The following is a 17,140-nucleotide window of genomic DNA, read 5'->3' as shown; positions in this document are numbered from 1 at the left end:
AATATGTACATAGTGCCGTTATAAATTGCTTTAAGTGAAACATTAAATACATATTTTGCAAAATATAAAATATAAAACGATACAATGTGTATAAATAAATAATAATGATTTAATTAATTCATGCCAAATTTAATATAAAAAAAATAGAATGAAATCAATATCTTCGTACGATAGATTATGTAAAATTATAACTTCGTGTTTAGATTTTCTGCCAAACAAATCTCAATAATACGATATATTAAAACATATAAAAGGTAAATGATATAACTTAATTTGTTTTGAAGTCAAAAAGAACCTATAAGAAATGCGCTATAATCAATTTCCTTTAATAAATTATACAAGAAAAACAAAAGATTTAGATATACAGTAATAATATAAATAATTGTAAAATAATAAATTTTCGATCGATCACACGTGTTATATGGTTCATGCCATACATGTATGTATACAAATTTTTAGAAATTTTTTCCTCATTCGCAAGACGATAAATTGTAATATTACCAATAATCTTAATTTTATAAATTATAATTTTATAAAAGGAACAATTATATAAGAGGTTAATATTTTAAATACAGCTAAGTGACTTTATTTTTCTCATATATGATATTTGTATACATGCAGCGTTAAAGCTATTAGTGAAAATAAAAAAAAATGCCAATGAAATATGAATTTTTAATGTATAGAACATTTCCTTCATGATGAATTTAATAAAGTCACATGAATCTATTTGAAAGATTAGATGTATGTGTAGACACACACATACAATTATATTTAAATTTGTATATTTTAGAATATTTATAATATTCATGATATTCAATTGATTATAATTACTAAGGTTTAATCATTAATGCACTATTCCATGACGATTCTGTATATTTATACATATATGATATATTTCTTATTGTAATAATAATACTCAAAAAAACTTTTCATAACATAAACCTATGGAATACATGAACTTTTATTTTGATTGTATAAAAGATTTAAATAATGCAACTGCCTTGAAACTCTTTTTACAAGAAAGCAAATATATGAAGACATACTCTATCATAATTTACAATTTTATATATATGCAAACTTTTACTCATAAATTCGTTTCAGTATAATAGTGATATTAAAACAAAAATATTAAACTTTTTTAAATCAATAATACTCTTGAAGAGATAACATTTGAATATCTATGTCTTATATGATTTTTACTAATATGACAAAATATAGATGCATTTATTTTATAAATCAGTTTGTAACTCAATTCTCACACTTACAAAAACATTTAAAATGTAATTAAATATAATGTTAGTTGCAGTGTATATATAAGCACTTATCTAAAATATTTTTGTGATAAAAAAAAAATATATATATATATATATAAAAGAAATAAAACAATTTTAAATAAATCTATCGGACAAGTTCATTTAGCGCTTTGCACTTGTACAAAATATTAATGATAATATTATCATTATTACCTATGCAATAATAATAAACTGAATAATAATCGTTTAATCATCAGTACAAAAACGTAATAGATAATAACAAATGTTTGTATAATAAACGTATAAAATAATAAAACGTATAAAATATAATAAATGGCAAAATAAACATTACACCATATTTTCAAACGAAGTGATATTTACACTGATTTTATTTATTGGAAAATTATTTTTCCTTTGTAAATTTTTTAGCACGTTTTTCCATGAGCCAAAAGTAAAGAGAAGGACATAAAAAACGTAAAAGTATACCACATTTCGGGATAATCGTAGCAATAATTACATCCTTTTCTTTCTTCAATACAGCTTCCAAAACTTTTTTGGCAACATATTTAGGAGAATAACCTTGCTCGGTAGTTTGATCCATTACTACAAGCACATTACGTTTTTATACAAAGGGATAAAGCTTTCTTTATGCATTTAAACATATTTTAAATAAACAAACCTCCATACGTTTCCCCAGTTCCTGTTAAAGCATTTAATGACAAAGCAGTCTTTATATATCCAGGACTAATTACTGTAACCTTTATATTGTGTTCAGCTAATTCTGCTCTAGAGGAGTCACACCAAGCTTGTAATGCGTACTTAGATGCTGCATATGAAGACCTATTATATTATGATATTTAGCGACTATCTTAATAAAAGATACAGATGTAGACAATTATACAAACCTATGTGGTATAGAAATTTTACCCTGAACACTGCTAATACACACTATATGCCCATTTTGCTGTTGTAACATTGTTGGAAGAACAGCTAGAAAAATATATGTCGTATATTCAAATTAAATAAATTTATTGAATATATATATATATATATATATATATATAAATTTTTATGTTTACCTTTAGTTAAAGCTATTTGTGCAAAATAATTAATAAGCATCACTTTAATGTCCACATCTACATTTGTATTAATAACTTCACCTCGATATGAAATACCGGCATTATTTATCAAAATGTCAATTTTCCCATGTATTTTTAAAACTTTTGACACTTTGGATTGTAAAGAATTGATATCAGTTAAATCCAAAGATAGAATTACAGGTGGATGAGTAGGAACTGTCTGTAAAATGTACTATGGCTAATATAATGCGTGTACACGTATATGCATTGTATATCACAAAATAGAATACGATGAGCATACGCAATGTTTCTCCAATAATGTATTTTTTACTCTTTCCAACTCAGCTCCCCTCCTTGCAATTAAAATAAGTCTACAACCACAACTGTAGAATACATGAGCTAATGCTTCACCTAATCCAGAACTAGCACCTGTTATCATTACAACCTAAATGACATAATAAAATGAAAAGCACACATATGAAATAACAATATTATTTTCAAAATCTTTTCCCAAAAATTATAAAATATACTGATACCTTATTATTCAACATAGCCTTTTGTTTTCTTTGCTGTATAATGTCAAATAAATGATAAAGTAACCATGGTATAGTAATTGGGAATCCAATTAATTTAAATAGCCACCATATAATGTACCATCCTTTTAAGGTTTCTTGTTCTTTCATGATTTTAAATCAAACGTATGTTTAAAAAAAAATTAATGAAACGGCAAGTAATTATATTAAAACTTATGCGAGTACAATCTTTTTCAGTAGAAAATCCTTTTTTCGCTATTACCGTAAAATACGCGATTAAACATAACGTAACGTAACGTACAAAGTTCAGAATGCCGTTATCACGCTGCATGCATATATATATATATATATATATATATATATATATATATATACATATAAGGTTTGTATTTATATTCGTCTTTATCGACACGAACGCCACAGCACGTGATTAATTGTAATTATCTACATGTGTTACGTCATTATTAGATCATAGTATTGTATTTTTTACCGTATGTATTTAAAACAAAATAAATGTATAATGTTGATAAAAATTCTTCAAGATAAACATTATCACATAAAATGTATGTATATGTATATATATGTATATATATACATGTGTGTATGTGTATGTGTGTATACATAATATCGATTCGCGTTGAGCCACGACAATACCGTCAACCGTGAAGGTAGAACGATGCCTTAACCGTTTATTATTTTTTCGTTAACATAAATCAAAAATTAACAGATAACGTTAGAATCTACATATCTCTACATATCTCGACAAATAAAAACAAATTAGTCTTCCATAATATTTCGGCGAGTAAACATCGAAAATTCGTAAGATCAGCTGCAAACGTAAGTTGGATTAAGAATACAACGTATATGTATGTATATCTTTCACTTTATAATAAATATTTAAATATATGTGCGCGAATATAAAATACAATATAGAATATTAAATTATGTTAAAAGTTACATATAAATGAAACAACCTTTAATTTGAACTATAAAGTCTGAAGAAGAAGAAAAAAAAAAGAGAAATATATGCACTTTCTTAAGTACATATTAAAGTTAAGTTAATATTAAATAAAAAAGATTATATGGATAAACATGTAAGCTGTCTTAACGTGTGCCATTGTTAATAAGATCGAATGCAATAATTAATTGTCATCTATGAGAACGTATAAAAATATTCTCTTTATATTGATATAGCTGTAGCTCTAACAGCAGCACTCAGTAATGGATTTGGATCAGGCTCTTCCGTTAAAATATTAACTTTAGCCCATTCTCGGCGTTTGTTACTTTGACGTAATGCATCGATAACTGCTTGTACATATAGGCCGTCTTCAAATGTAGCAGCACAAAAGACGGGTTCTTTTACCCAACCTTTCTTATCTTCGACTGATTGAAAAGCTTCTCTTAATGCAGCAATCATATTTCGTAATCCTTTGATATAAGGACGTGGAATAGAATTAGAAACAGGTAGAGATAATTCTAAATCTTCGGTATCCCTATAAAGAATTTCTTCTTGTCCTCCTTTAAATCCATATAAGTCTCCATTGCAAACAAGGAGATGATTACTACCGCCGCATATTAATACTTCTTGGGAAAGTTGCCCTTGCAAGTGATTACTCAATGTGGCTGTAACCAGTGTTCCTCCGCTCAACTCGATTTGAAAAGTACAAAAATCGGGTGATGTTATATGACGTATACCATTTATATACTTTGTAGTTTGAGTAAAAGTTCGAACAACAGCATGTACTCTTATAGCACGTTGACCAACCAAATGGAATATTAAGTCTATAACATGGCTCCCTACCAGAGCCAAAATACCACCACCCATAGTATCGTCGCATAACCAGTCATAATCTGTATTAATAAATGAAAACATTAGGGAAAGTAAAGAAAAATTATATTAATTATTTGGTAAATATATCATAAAGTTAAAATAACTAACCGTTATGTAATAAACTTCCCATATGTACTCTAATTTCAATTACTGTTATTGGACCTTCTAAGTAATCTTCTTCCAAAGCTTTTTTCATGGTAACAAATGCTGGTAGAAATCTTAAACTATGATTAACTATGCTTATTAACGATGGATAATATTGAGCAGCCCTGACCATTTTTAATGCTTCACTTTGACTTAAGCCAGCAGGTTTATCGCACACTACATGTTTTCCAATGCCCAAAGCTTTGACTGCAATCTGTGCATGTAAACTTGGCGAACACATGATAAAAATTAAATCTACATCCTTTCTAAGAAGTACATCGTCTATCCGACTTGTATGAAATGGTATCTCCAGGTCCGCTGCTGCTTCCGATACTTCGGACAACGTTCTGCCCCATATAGCTTTAATTTTGAATCCCTTCTCTCTTAAAAAGGGAATAATTACTCTAACAATACTTCCTGTACCAAATACACCAATGCCAGGCAATGTCATATTCGCGTTTTTTCAACAGGATTGCCCTCTTCATTTAATCATTGTTATATTATATAAACCTAGCCAGATATTATTTAATTAATTAACAATTGCACCATTTACATACAATCATTTGTTATAAACCGTCGTATAGTTTAAATCACTCGAATCATCATGATCAGTTGTGACATTTTCTTTAACAGTGATTTAAGGCACTCTATCGGTGGGATAGCAGAATCTTTTTATATACCGACTCTTGGTATAGTACCGACTATATGATACTCGCGCTGAAATTATGATCTCTTAAAAATATACAATACATACATACGCATGTAATAGAAGAACATCACTGGTTTCAATTCTATCGAAAAACGTAATATTATAATTTTCAATTTTCAGAAAAAAATGATATATTATAAAGAAAAAAATAAAAGACTTTTTTAGTTTGATGATTTTATTTCTGAATCAACATTAGCAATCGCTAATCGATATCAAAGACCAATTGACCAATCTAATCATCGTCAGAATAAATCGATTGAATAAATTGCACGATATATAGTGTTAAATAGAAATCATAAAATTATTGCTGAAATGACATCTCTTTATCGATATTATCTGTAAAGAATTCTATAATCTTTTTTATTAAAATACTATACTATCGGACTTTTGCGAACTTGATAAGAACGTTGAGAAGGTAATAATACCAAGGTTTTGAGAATTGATTATATATCTATATAAGTTCCATAGGCTATATTAAGTTCTTTATCATCTTTTATCATGATAATATTAAGTTGTTCATTAAAGGATTGCAAGAATCAAGAGTCAATCGTCTATAGCAATCGACATTAATTTAAGCATTTTACCGCGTTGAAATTTTAAATAAAAGAAGTTTGCAATCTCGTAAAAAAGATAGTGGTGCATCGAGAAAAAAACTTAATCATTTCAAATGTGATGAATCTTACAACGTAATATTATAATTTTTATAAAATTTTGTAAATATTTAATCAATTTTTCTATACTTTTTTAAACAAAAAGTGCGCTTGATCGAACGTTTTACATATATCATCCCTGATTACGAATATGGTAAGTAGAATAGATTGAATTGCTTCATTTTGACTTGTAATTTGCCAGAATCAAATCAAATTCGTTAGAGTATTTATCTTCGATGATAGAAAGCATTGTTCGAGGTGTGAAAAATTACTTCAATTAAGGACGAATGCGCATGTACTTAAAAATTTTCTCACATATAAGACATGTCAGATGTGACATATGAGACGTGTCAGTTACGTCAACACCTCGCACCTCTGAGCTCAGGCATAGAATGCGATGTTTAGCAATGTGTCAGTTACTACTTTTTTAACATCGAACGGAAGAAGAATACGCCATAATGCGATGTGGAATCGTACAAATCGATCATTCTTTACGCGTTGGAAAATAGAACGAACGAAATATCTGTGTTTGTTGGTGAGTTAAAGTGATACCCCGTAATAAACATTGAATTTTTATTATTATATTCGAAAGACGTTATAATAATAACAATCATTCTTTGAATTTCAATCAAAGATGCATTGCCATTTTCATCATGTCTTGAAATTCCGTCGCATAAATGTTCTTATTTCCAGTAGCTGAAGAGGCACTAGGTGGTCGGCCACCATAACTTATCTCTTCCAGTCGTAGGCGCAAAGCTAGCGCTAATCTATCTCTTATGTAATAGTATGGGCCTTGATTTTTGTGTTCTTCTTGGAACCACATTATCTACACATTCGAAAGAACCCTTTTTAAATTGACGAATTTGATTGATTTGCGAGATGTAATTATCGTTAAATAAACGCTAAGCATAAGTTTACCTTGCATTTCGGATATTTATTTATTTCATCTGCAACGAGGTGATACGGAAAGGGACAAATTTGTTCGATTCGCACTATTGCAATTTTATCTTCTAATTGTTTTGTCTTACGTTCTGCAATGAGATCATAGTATATTTTTCCCGTACAAAAGAGTATTTTTTTAATGCCTTCTGGTTTGACGGAGTAATCTCTGATCATCGGTTGAAACGTTGTATCAGGGCCTATTTCCTTAAAACTCGATATCACCATGGGATGTCGAAGCAATGACTTTGGTGCCATGATTATCTGGAACAGTTGATCGATTATCATATGAACGATATATTATTTGTCACGGTAGAACTCTGAATGTAAGATCATTAACCAGTGGTTTTCTAAAAGGCATCAATATTTGCCGTCGCAAAACGTGAAATAAGTTCGCCGGTGTAGTCAAATTGCAAACGATTAAATTTGTTTCAAAAAGTTGTCGCGTCATTATTTCTTCCGGAGATTTATCTTTGGCAGCATTCGGTTCTGTTCCAGGTATGTGAATACAATCGTCGTCGCACATTTGCAAAAATCTTTCGAATCTTGCGGACGAATGTTCAGGTCCTTGACCTTCCATGCCATGTGGTAAAAGCAAGACTAGTCCCACTTGCCTACCCCATTTTGATTCGCCAGAAGATAATATACAATCTATGGTAACCTAGATAGTATTCATTGTGATTTTAGATTAATCAACCATTGTGATATATCGGGCTTATGAATTACCTGACAGGTATTACAAAAATCACCGAATTGTCCTTCCCAAAGCGTAAGCGTCTTGTGATTGTAAGCCGAGTATCCCAACTCGAAACCTTTTGCGTATAACGACAATATTAAAGGATTAATTTTCAATAAAATCATTCACGTATATTCTTACGCATGTGTATTTCATATGTCTTCCTAAATTGTTACCGCAAACCCCGTATTCCGATAATGAAGAATTTGAAACGGTATAAAGTGCTTGACCAGGGAACACATCGTTGAGAAGATTTTTATATACTTTGTCCCTCTTCTGATCATGAATAATGTGCATTCGATGGGAAAAGGTTCCGCGTTCAACGTCTTGCCCGGATAATCTTACATGATGTCCTTCTTTCAATAAACTAAGAAATGCTAAACCTTCGCCCATAGCCCAATCAATTTTTTCTTCCGACATCATCTCTCCTCGTTTTTTCATTGTCCTTAACACCTATACACGTACCAAAAGAATATATCAAAGAATATTCAAGATATTAAAGATCTAACTCATTGAAAAAAAAATTGCGCATTTCATATTACGCACCGCATTGTGTATTGTTATCCCTTCTGGAGGAGTCGATAAAGTTTTGCACATAGTTTTAATTGATTCAAAATCAATGCCTGTCTTCGGTATTTTATTTTCCGCAGATTGATTTGAAAAGAATTTGCTCCAAGGTATATCATGCCAATCCCACATGTGTATAGATTGAATGGATTGCGCTTTTTTGAATTCCGCCTCGCAATGGTCTAGGTATTTATCGATTTCCTAAAAATGAAACAAAAAAAAAAAAAAAAAAGAAAAAAAAAAGATGAGAAAGAAAACTTAAGCATCGGGAACCGTGAGATTGAACGCATTTTGACACACTTCTTTTATAAAGGTCTCTGTTATCACACCATCTTTTAATAATTTATCGCTGTAGATAGTCAGAACATTTGGATGAGCTTTTATGTTCTTATACATGATTGGCTGGGTCAACATAGGCTCGTCTAACTCATTGTGACCATATCTCCGATATCCGACAATGTCGATCATAACGTCATTATGAAATTTTGCCCTTTTAGATAAAAAATATTTCGCATAAATATTTGATATAAATAATTTTTTTATTCGAATTAGACCTTTAAAAAGATATTTACCTATATTCACTAGCAACATGACTACAATAAACTACTAAATCCGGATCGTCGGCGTGTACATGAAATACAGGTGCGTTTATGACCCTCGCTATGTCCGAGCAATGCCAACTGGATCGAGAATATCTCGGATCGGTCGTAAAACCAATCTAAAATTGTTTACGTATTGAAAGACGATGAAATTGATATCTTTTTATAACAATAATACAGTTCGACAACCTACCTGATTATTTATAATTACATGAATGACACCTCCAGTTGTGTATTCCGGTAGATTCGTTAGGTGCATCGTTTCAAAAACTACGCCCTGCCCGGCTATAGCAGCATCACCATGAACTAAGAGTGCCAATGATCTTTCACCTTGTTAACGTAAATTCAAGATTTATTTCTTGCGAATTAGAATTGTTTCTTTTTTTTTTTTTGTTTTTTTTCACGATATAGAAGAATCATATAAATTATTCGTTATTTACTTTTAGTATCTTTCTTTTCCACTTGTTCGGCTCTAATTCGACCTACTACAACGGGATCGATAGCCTCCAGGTGCGAAGGATTCGCCATAATAGAAACATGTATTTTTTTGTTACTTCTGTATGTGAATTCAATATAAATAAAAATATATAAGGCGCTCGATATAATAGAAGAAGAAGTGATCGAATCAAAATAATATTATAAAGCGCGAGACCTCTGTAACAATTTCTCAGCGTGCGTTCCAAGATGATATTTCACATCCCCAGATCCAAAGCCGTCTAGAGCTATAGGATTGAATTGAGTCAATAACTGATGGAGAGGTTTCGAACAAACATTGACTAATGTATTTAGACGACCACGATGTGCCATTCCTATCGCCACGGTCTCCACTCCTAACGGATATAAATGTTAACATTATATAAAGTAAAATTTAATTTTTGTTTAGACTTTGAGGGAGGATGTGCCTTACCTTTTTCAGCGGACGTTTCCAAACATTGCATCATCGCGGGGATGAATGCTTCGCAACCTTCCAATCCAAATCTTTTTTCGCTAGCATACTTTTTCTGTAAAAATCCTTCAAATCTCACGGCTTTCATGATATTCATCCAAATCCATTTTCTGTGCTCGGTAGATAATTCCCAGGCATTCGGTACTTCGAATTTTTCTTTTAACCAATCTAACTGAAGATAAGCATATCATCTGTGTAAAAATGTATATTTTAATTTAATTATGATTTTGATCACTTACCATAACAGGGTCATGAATATAAGTGTATTCAAGACCTAAATGTCCGCAATAAACTTTATTTAATCTCATGATGATCTCGCGTAAAGGCAAACTTTTCTTTTCTCCACCGATCATCGTCGATCTCGTCAATAAAAATTCTTTATTCATATCAGCCTCGGTAATTCCCTTTAAATATTCTCTCACCACGATCGCTGGTGGCAAATTAGCAGTTCCTTGAAGCTTAGCAGAATCTGGATTTTGAATGCCCAATGGATCCAAATCAGCTATCAAATGACCGCGTGTCTTGAAACATTGAAATGTTATAATATCGTTGCATTGTAACAAAAAATAATTCTTTCTACCTGATAAGCACGAATCGTAGAATCAATGTCCAAAGTTTTATTTATAAGGCGTTCATTTTGAGATTGATTGAAAGACGACCCGCTCGTTTTGGGTGACAATGAAACTGGTCAAATATTAAAAGTTAATTATTATAAACATATAGCTATAAACAAACGTATATGCGTATGACTATGAAAAAAATTAATAATTACTATTTTGTCCTGCCCCATTTTTCATTCGTCGTGCAGCCATTTTAGAGGTAATGGTGGCAATATTACTTTTTGGTAGAGCAGATCTGATGTTATTCTTTTGAGAATGAATTCGTTCAAAGAATTCATTCCAAGAGGAATGTACGGAGCTTTTGTCCTTCAACCAAGCATTATACATGTTTTGTAGATAATAATTACTTGACGTAGTAAGAAAAGTGTCTTCTCTTTCATTAGAACCAGCATCGTGTTTGTAACGCCCGAACCTTTTTTGACAATGTCTTATCTTTTGAGACAAACGTAATAAAAAAAATTGTACGGTCGTGTGCATCTTTGAATTTATGTAATATCTGTTTAACCCTAAAGGAATTTTAATCAAAGTGGAACGTGTACATACAATTATTTCTCTTTGAACATTTTTACAGAGTAATGTACATAAAACAATTTTTCTCTATTCATATTAAAAGTCAATTTCTTTTTGACACTTCGACTTTCTTAAATATAACGTCAATGTTAATATGATAATATGTTCGTAGCAATCTTCATACGATGAATTTCATTCTGCCAGCAATCCACATAATCGATATTCCTCGTTTTCGTAAATATCCATTATATCTTTTTCATAGTTCCGTCTGATGACAAACAAGATATTTCTATCGCTAGGATGTTCTAGTATTCGTCAGTAAAAGTACGCAGAAATATATTAATATTATCCATAAAAGGAAAAAAAACGAATAGATATAAATGTTTGACGGATTAACCTATCGTATATATGCATATATATGTAGTATGCCTTTCGATGGACAAAAAGGTGGAAGGTGCGTTGTTTATGAAAGAAAGAGCTGAGACATATATATAAAGAGAGAGAGAGAGAGAGAGAGAGAGAGAGAGAGAGAGATGCAGGATGAAGGGATGTACGTGAGAAAAAAACAACGGAGGAATAGTCCTTTTAAGTAGACCAACGAGAAGAGAAAGGGTCAGAGCTAAAAAGTCAATCTATCGTTGCGAGTGATATGCGTTAAATCTATCTTTTTACAATAAACTCTACTTTCGATTATATTTCACTTACATTCTACCATATCCCAAATATATAATCACGAAATGTGACGTACAATATCTTCAAAGGGAAATAATATATACGTATTTTTTTTTATAGTAAAAGAGCAAAAGAAAAATGTACAAATGAATGTATCATTTGTTATAATTCTTTTCAATGGAATTTATTGATTATCTCCTTAGTACGATGTTTCTTTAAAACGTTGATAAATTCTACGCAATGTCGACGCAAATAATGATCTATTGTATTTATATACATATTCATTTTTAGGGCGAGGCTTCTTCGATATTCACCGAACATAGAATCATTAGAATAAGTCCTGACAATGTCCCATCGAACAGCCAATATCCGAGGAATCATATCGTTTCACATAAAGTGAGTGTTTGTAATAAAAGTTTTACGCGAGTTGCGATAAGAAAGATCCTACATAAGTTGTTTAACTTTTCTTTGCAGTACACCTTGTGGAATTTCATCCCTAAAAATCTATTCGAACAGTTTCGGCGAATAGCAAATTTCTATTTTCTTCTTAATACAATAGTAGCATTATCGATAGAATCTCCAATTTTACCAGTGACCAGCTCATTGCCTTTAACGTTCGTCATTTTGGTGACTGCTTGCAAACAGGGATACGAAGATTATCTACGATATAGGGTAGATAAAAGCATTAATAAAAGATATGTAACAGTTATTCGCAACAAATGTGCACAGGTCGGTGTAATATCGTAGTGAAGTATAATTGCCATAATAATTTTATAACAAATATCATTAAATATCATAGGAAATTCATTGTGAACAAATAGTCGTAGGAGATATAGTGAAGGTAAGACGAGACGAAGATGTTCCCTGTGATCTTCTTCTTTTACACAGCGACGAAAGTTCTGGTTATTGTTTTGTTACTACGTCAAATCTTGATGGAGAAACAAATTTAAAGGTATTTACTTATACTTACATCGAGATATTTCAAATTACACGTTGTTCTTTAAAATGAAAAGCTTTTGTTTTACGTATTTAGTCGTTACACGTACCGAAAATCATATCCAAGATGTCCCTGCAAGAGATCGTATCGATGCAAGCGACTGTAACGTGTCAAGCTCCAATGCCAGATCTTTATAGTTTTAATGGAAAAATAGAAATAAAAAATAATTCGAACGAAGTGACGACGAGTGGATTTTTAACGATAGATAATATGTTGCTTCGTGGAGCAATATTAAAAGACATCGATAGCGTGATTGGTTGTGTCATTTACACCGGTAAAGATACAAAGTTATCGTTAAATTCGAAAACGGTACCGAATAAATTTTCAACGGTAGAAAGGTACCTAAAAGAATATAATTTTTTTCGATTCTAAGTAGATAAGTAATTTAATTGCTTTGTTATAAAAAAATGTCGTATCTTTTCGCAGATCCATCAATAAATACCTTACTGTTTTTATCATACTCCTGCTGTTTGAAATAATTATTTCAACGATTTTCAAATTCATAATAGAATCAAATTCAACGTGGGACGTCTATTTGGGGGAGAAAAGTTCCACAACCCCGTTGTCTCTTTTTATAGATTTACTCAGTTTTACCATTCTATATAATTACATCGTTCCTATATCGTTATACGTTACGATCGGTGAGACATTATGCACAATATTTCAACGTGTTATGTATATTTTCTTTTACATTGAGATCTATGTGCTTTTCAGAAATACAAAAATTTCTAGGATCTGTTTATTTCAAATGGGACATCGATCTATACGACGAAGCATCCGATCAACCAGCATTGAGCAACACGTCGGATTTAAACGAGGAACTTGGTCAGGTCGAGTATTTATTCACTGATAAAACTGGTACGCTAACTGAAAATCTGATGGTATTCAGGCGATGTTCCATCAACGGACAAGTATATATAGAAAAAGATTGTGATGGAAATCTTTATTTATTACCACCTAACGGGGACGAAAGGGAGGCTGTAAAATTACAATCGTGGCAGGCAAATATCACAATGATTACATATACATATTTAGAGAAAGTCTATAATAAATAAGAGAATGTATTAATATTACAGTCTGAAATCTGGCACTTCATGATGAGTATTTCTCTTTGCCACGTTGTTCAAATTGCACCACCAAGTCGGAAGTCAACGATTAGTATGCAACGCTTAGAGTATCGTAAGAGTTTCAGATTAAAAACGATTACCAAAGTTAATAGTTCGTTGCTTATGCATCCAGATCTTCCAGAATATCAAGTAAGATGATGATGATGATATTCAAATGTTTCTGGAAAAAAAAAAAAAAAAGAAAAAAAGAAATAACAATAATAGTTTATCGTATTGCAGGCAACATCGACGGACGAGAAAGCCTTGGTAGAAGCAAGTGCGAGATGCGGTGTTATATTTCACAAAGACACGAGGGACACAATGGAAATTAAAATAAACAATAGTATTCTTATTTTTACGAAAATGGACATATTAGAATTCAGTTCTGGTGAGTTGAAAAATTACCGTGATGATCTTCAAACCTGATAGATCGAAAACAAAGAAATTTAATTATTCACGTTCTGTTCGAACAGAAAGAAAAAGAATGTCGGTAATAGTTAAGGATACTGCGGATGATTTGTGGTTGTATTGTAAAGGTGCGGACACATCGATATTACCTTTAATTATAGAAGGAGACGTCGAAACAGCAGCTGCTCATGTAGAAGATTTCTCTATGGTACATCAATGTTCCACAAAATGATACTTATGTACTTACGTGTATTGACTAAAACGTTATGTGTTTTGCATTAGAGAGGATTGCGTACCTTGGTAGTGGCTTATAAAAAATTAACCCAAAGAGATTATACACGGTTAATACGTAATATCGAAGTTGCAAGACAAGTCATCGGACAGGATCGAGAAACGTCCATACAATGCGCCTACGAAGAAATGGAAAGTGGTCTAACTTTACTTGGAGTAACTGCGGTCGAAGATCGTCTTCAAGAAGGCGTTGAAGAAACGCTAGAGTGTCTAAAAGTAGCTGGAATAAAGGTTTATTATTTTTTAAGTAATATGCGTATAGTAAATCGTTTGGTTAACCTATTTATAATATATATATGTATATGTGTTCTATTGTGTAGGTTTGGGTACTTACCGGTGACAAAGCAGAAACAGCAGAAAATATAGCTTTCTTGTGCGGTCATTTTAAAAAGGGTACTGAGATATTACGTTTAATGACACAAACAACGAAGCAAACTTGTTTCGTTACTCTTACCAATTTCGAGTAAATATAATACCATTAGCATATATTGGGCAAATTTTCCTTCTCTTATCCGTATATCAATATAATTTTTGCGAATACGTTTTTTACAGGCGTCAAATGAAATTGGAACCTCATAAACAATATGGATTTATAATTAATGGAAGTTGTTTAAGTTTGGTTATACAAACGTATCCACAGTTGTTCAAAAAAATTGCAATGTCATGCGAGTCAGTCGTATGTTGCAGATTAACGCCTCTCCAAAAAAGCGAGGTAACGAATAAAAAAATCATTTAAATGATATAATGAAAACGAGAAGGAAATAAATCGTTATCTAACTTTTTGTAAATACACACGATTTTATTTTGAATAATAATGTCAAAATTAGTAATGAAATTGAATAACGTAGTATCTTTATAAAGTGCAATAGAAACGTGGAATCGTGTCTTTCAATAGTGGCGGGAAAATTAAATGTTACAGATCGTACAAATGATAAAAAATACAAAAGGAATAATAACCGCGGCGGTAGGTGATGGCGGGAACGACGTTTCTATGATTCAAGAAGCTCATGTCGGTTTAGGAATAATGGGTAGAGAAGGACGTCAGGCAACGATGTCATCGGATTTCGCATTTACACGATTTAAACATCTGAAGAAAGTATTTCTCGTACACGGACATTGGTACTATCGACGAATTAGCATTTTAACGCAATACTTTTTCTATAAAAATTTTGTCTTCATTACTCCACAAGTATTATTTGGTATACACAATGGTTTTTCTACTCAGGTATGTTTATTAAATCATATTAAAGTGAGAACACACACACACACACACACACACACAAGTTTTGGAAAGTATCATTGTGTTATATTTATATTAAATGTTTTTCATGTAGGGACTATATGACAGTATGTTTCTGATGTTATTCAATGCATTATTTACATCAGTTCCAATAGTTTTATTTGGATTATATGAACAGGACTATCCTTCCAATAAACTTTTAAGCAATCCATATTTATATAAGCTTCATAAAAAGAATTTTTTATTATCTTGGAAGCAATTTATATTGTGGTTCACTATGGGTAAATATTCATAACATAATATAAATAAACTGACATATACAATAAATTTCATTGCCTTGTAGGTACATGGCAAACTTGTATAATATATTTTGTAATATATTTTTATGTACATAATAATCCTATAATCTTATATGATAATACGCCAGTAGAACTCTGGTCTTATAGTACATGGATATTACATATGGCTATATTTGTCATTAATTGTCAGGTATAATTTTATTATTTTTATATTATTTTGGAACAAAATGTTGCAACGATTATATATAATTCACATGTTTTTTCTTTTTTTAAGTTATTAGTATGCAGTTCATATTGGACAGTACCATTTGTATTTATCATTATATTATCTGAATTATTCTTTTATATATTTACGTTTTCATATTCTATGACAAACGTGTAAGTATAAAAAATAAATAGTTAAGTTAATAGAAAGAGACAGTTATATTGTCAGTAAGGAAATGATTTTATATTTTAGACGATATGACGGTGATATGCTCTCTGTATTTCCCAAATTGCTATTATCAAGTACATTCTGGTTACTTACTTTTGTAATACTTGTTGTTTCATTAATTCCTGGATATTTAATTAAAATTTATGAGTCATATAGACCAAACAGAATTCTTCGTAAAAATGAAGAAACTCCAGATATTATGCATTTTGTTGATGGTGATAATGAAACAGTTACATCTTATTAACTTCAGGTAATAATATTCATTAATGTTTTATATATATATATATATACACGTTTTGAAAAAAATTTTTAAATCAAAAACAAGAGCGTCTACAGAAAGTAATTTTTTTTTATTTGTAGGATCAAAACAACAGAAATATTTTACCATAGAAGGGTAATTTAGATTTTAATAGAGACGAATAAATCAAAACTAAATGCATTATAAATGCCATTACTGTTTTCTTTATTACAGTAAAATACTCTGTAATATATTATTTATTTTTAACTTCTTTATAAATTTACAAGAATTATTAATTAATATTAGTGAATGTTTTAAAGAAATTATTTTACAAAAATAT

General features: G+C 30.8%; 4 protein-coding genes across 8 annotated transcripts; 1 reads left to right on the top strand and 3 right to left on the bottom strand.

Annotated features, from left to right (window-relative positions):
* Positions 1–305: 305 nt before the first annotated feature.
* On the bottom strand, positions 306–3,203 carry LOC124424994 (dehydrogenase/reductase SDR family protein 7-like). The gene is made up of 6 exons (XM_046964709.1): positions 2,869–3,203; positions 2,634–2,777; positions 2,333–2,552; positions 2,159–2,243; positions 1,933–2,093; positions 306–1,856 (listed from the first exon to the last, which is right to left on the bottom strand). Exons 1-6 carry the CDS (start codon positions 3,013–3,015, stop codon positions 1,657–1,659), a joined length of 957 nt encoding a protein of 318 aa, XP_046820665.1. The 5' UTR covers positions 3,016–3,203; the 3' UTR covers positions 306–1,656.
* A 299-nt stretch (positions 3,204–3,502) lies between these two features.
* On the bottom strand, positions 3,503–5,582 carry LOC124424993 (glucose-fructose oxidoreductase domain-containing protein 1). Of its 2 annotated transcripts, XM_046964708.1 has the most exons (3): positions 4,805–5,582; positions 4,561–4,716; positions 3,503–4,488 (listed from the first exon to the last, which is right to left on the bottom strand). In XM_046964708.1, the coding sequence occupies exons 1-3, from the start codon at positions 5,289–5,291 to the stop codon at positions 4,046–4,048; spliced, it is 1,086 nt and encodes a 361-aa protein (XP_046820664.1). In that variant the 5' UTR covers positions 5,292–5,582; the 3' UTR covers positions 3,503–4,045. The 2 variants fall into 2 exon arrangements, with proteins under 2 accessions (XP_046820664.1, XP_046820663.1); XM_046964707.1 differs by having other exon boundaries at positions 3,503–4,716; positions 4,805–5,576.
* A 258-nt stretch (positions 5,583–5,840) lies between these two features.
* On the top strand, positions 5,841–17,085 carry LOC124424989 (phospholipid-transporting ATPase IF-like). Of its 4 annotated transcripts, none has more exons than XM_046964695.1 (19): positions 5,841–6,353; positions 12,080–12,184; positions 12,263–12,517; positions 12,588–12,740; positions 12,822–13,123; positions 13,212–13,610; positions 13,675–13,786; positions 13,862–14,041; positions 14,117–14,279; positions 14,365–14,507; positions 14,582–14,821; positions 14,911–15,053; positions 15,143–15,302; positions 15,510–15,815; positions 15,925–16,111; positions 16,174–16,319; positions 16,404–16,507; positions 16,587–16,812; positions 16,923–17,085. In XM_046964695.1, exons 1-18 carry the CDS (start codon positions 6,351–6,353, stop codon positions 16,804–16,806), a joined length of 3,321 nt encoding a protein of 1,106 aa, XP_046820651.1. In that variant the 5' UTR covers positions 5,841–6,350; the 3' UTR covers positions 16,807–16,812; positions 16,923–17,085. The 4 variants fall into 4 exon arrangements, with proteins under 4 accessions (XP_046820651.1, XP_046820654.1, XP_046820653.1 ...); XM_046964698.1 differs by having other exon boundaries at positions 5,843–6,353; positions 14,132–14,279; XM_046964697.1 differs by having other exon boundaries at positions 5,844–6,353; positions 13,212–13,426; positions 13,500–13,786.
* On the bottom strand, positions 6,745–12,065 carry LOC124424990 (2-oxoglutarate dehydrogenase, mitochondrial-like). Its single transcript, XM_046964700.1, has 15 exons — positions 10,759–12,065; positions 10,567–10,670; positions 10,226–10,507; positions 9,948–10,158; positions 9,693–9,870; positions 9,481–9,596; positions 9,234–9,370; positions 9,014–9,159; positions 8,742–8,931; positions 8,421–8,642; positions 8,051–8,327; positions 7,865–7,950; positions 7,479–7,799; positions 7,118–7,402; positions 6,745–7,025 (listed from the first exon to the last, which is right to left on the bottom strand). Exons 1-15 carry the CDS (start codon positions 11,081–11,083, stop codon positions 6,828–6,830), a joined length of 3,078 nt encoding a protein of 1,025 aa, XP_046820656.1. The 5' UTR covers positions 11,084–12,065; the 3' UTR covers positions 6,745–6,827.
* Positions 17,086–17,140: the final 55 nt, after the last annotated feature.

The sequence above is a fragment of the Vespa crabro genome, chromosome 6, assembly GCF_910589235.1.
Source record: "Vespa crabro chromosome 6, iyVesCrab1.2, whole genome shotgun sequence".
NCBI classification, from domain to species: Eukaryota; Metazoa; Arthropoda; class Insecta; order Hymenoptera; family Vespidae; genus Vespa; species Vespa crabro.
This window is presented reverse-complemented; position numbering and strand designations above follow the sequence as displayed.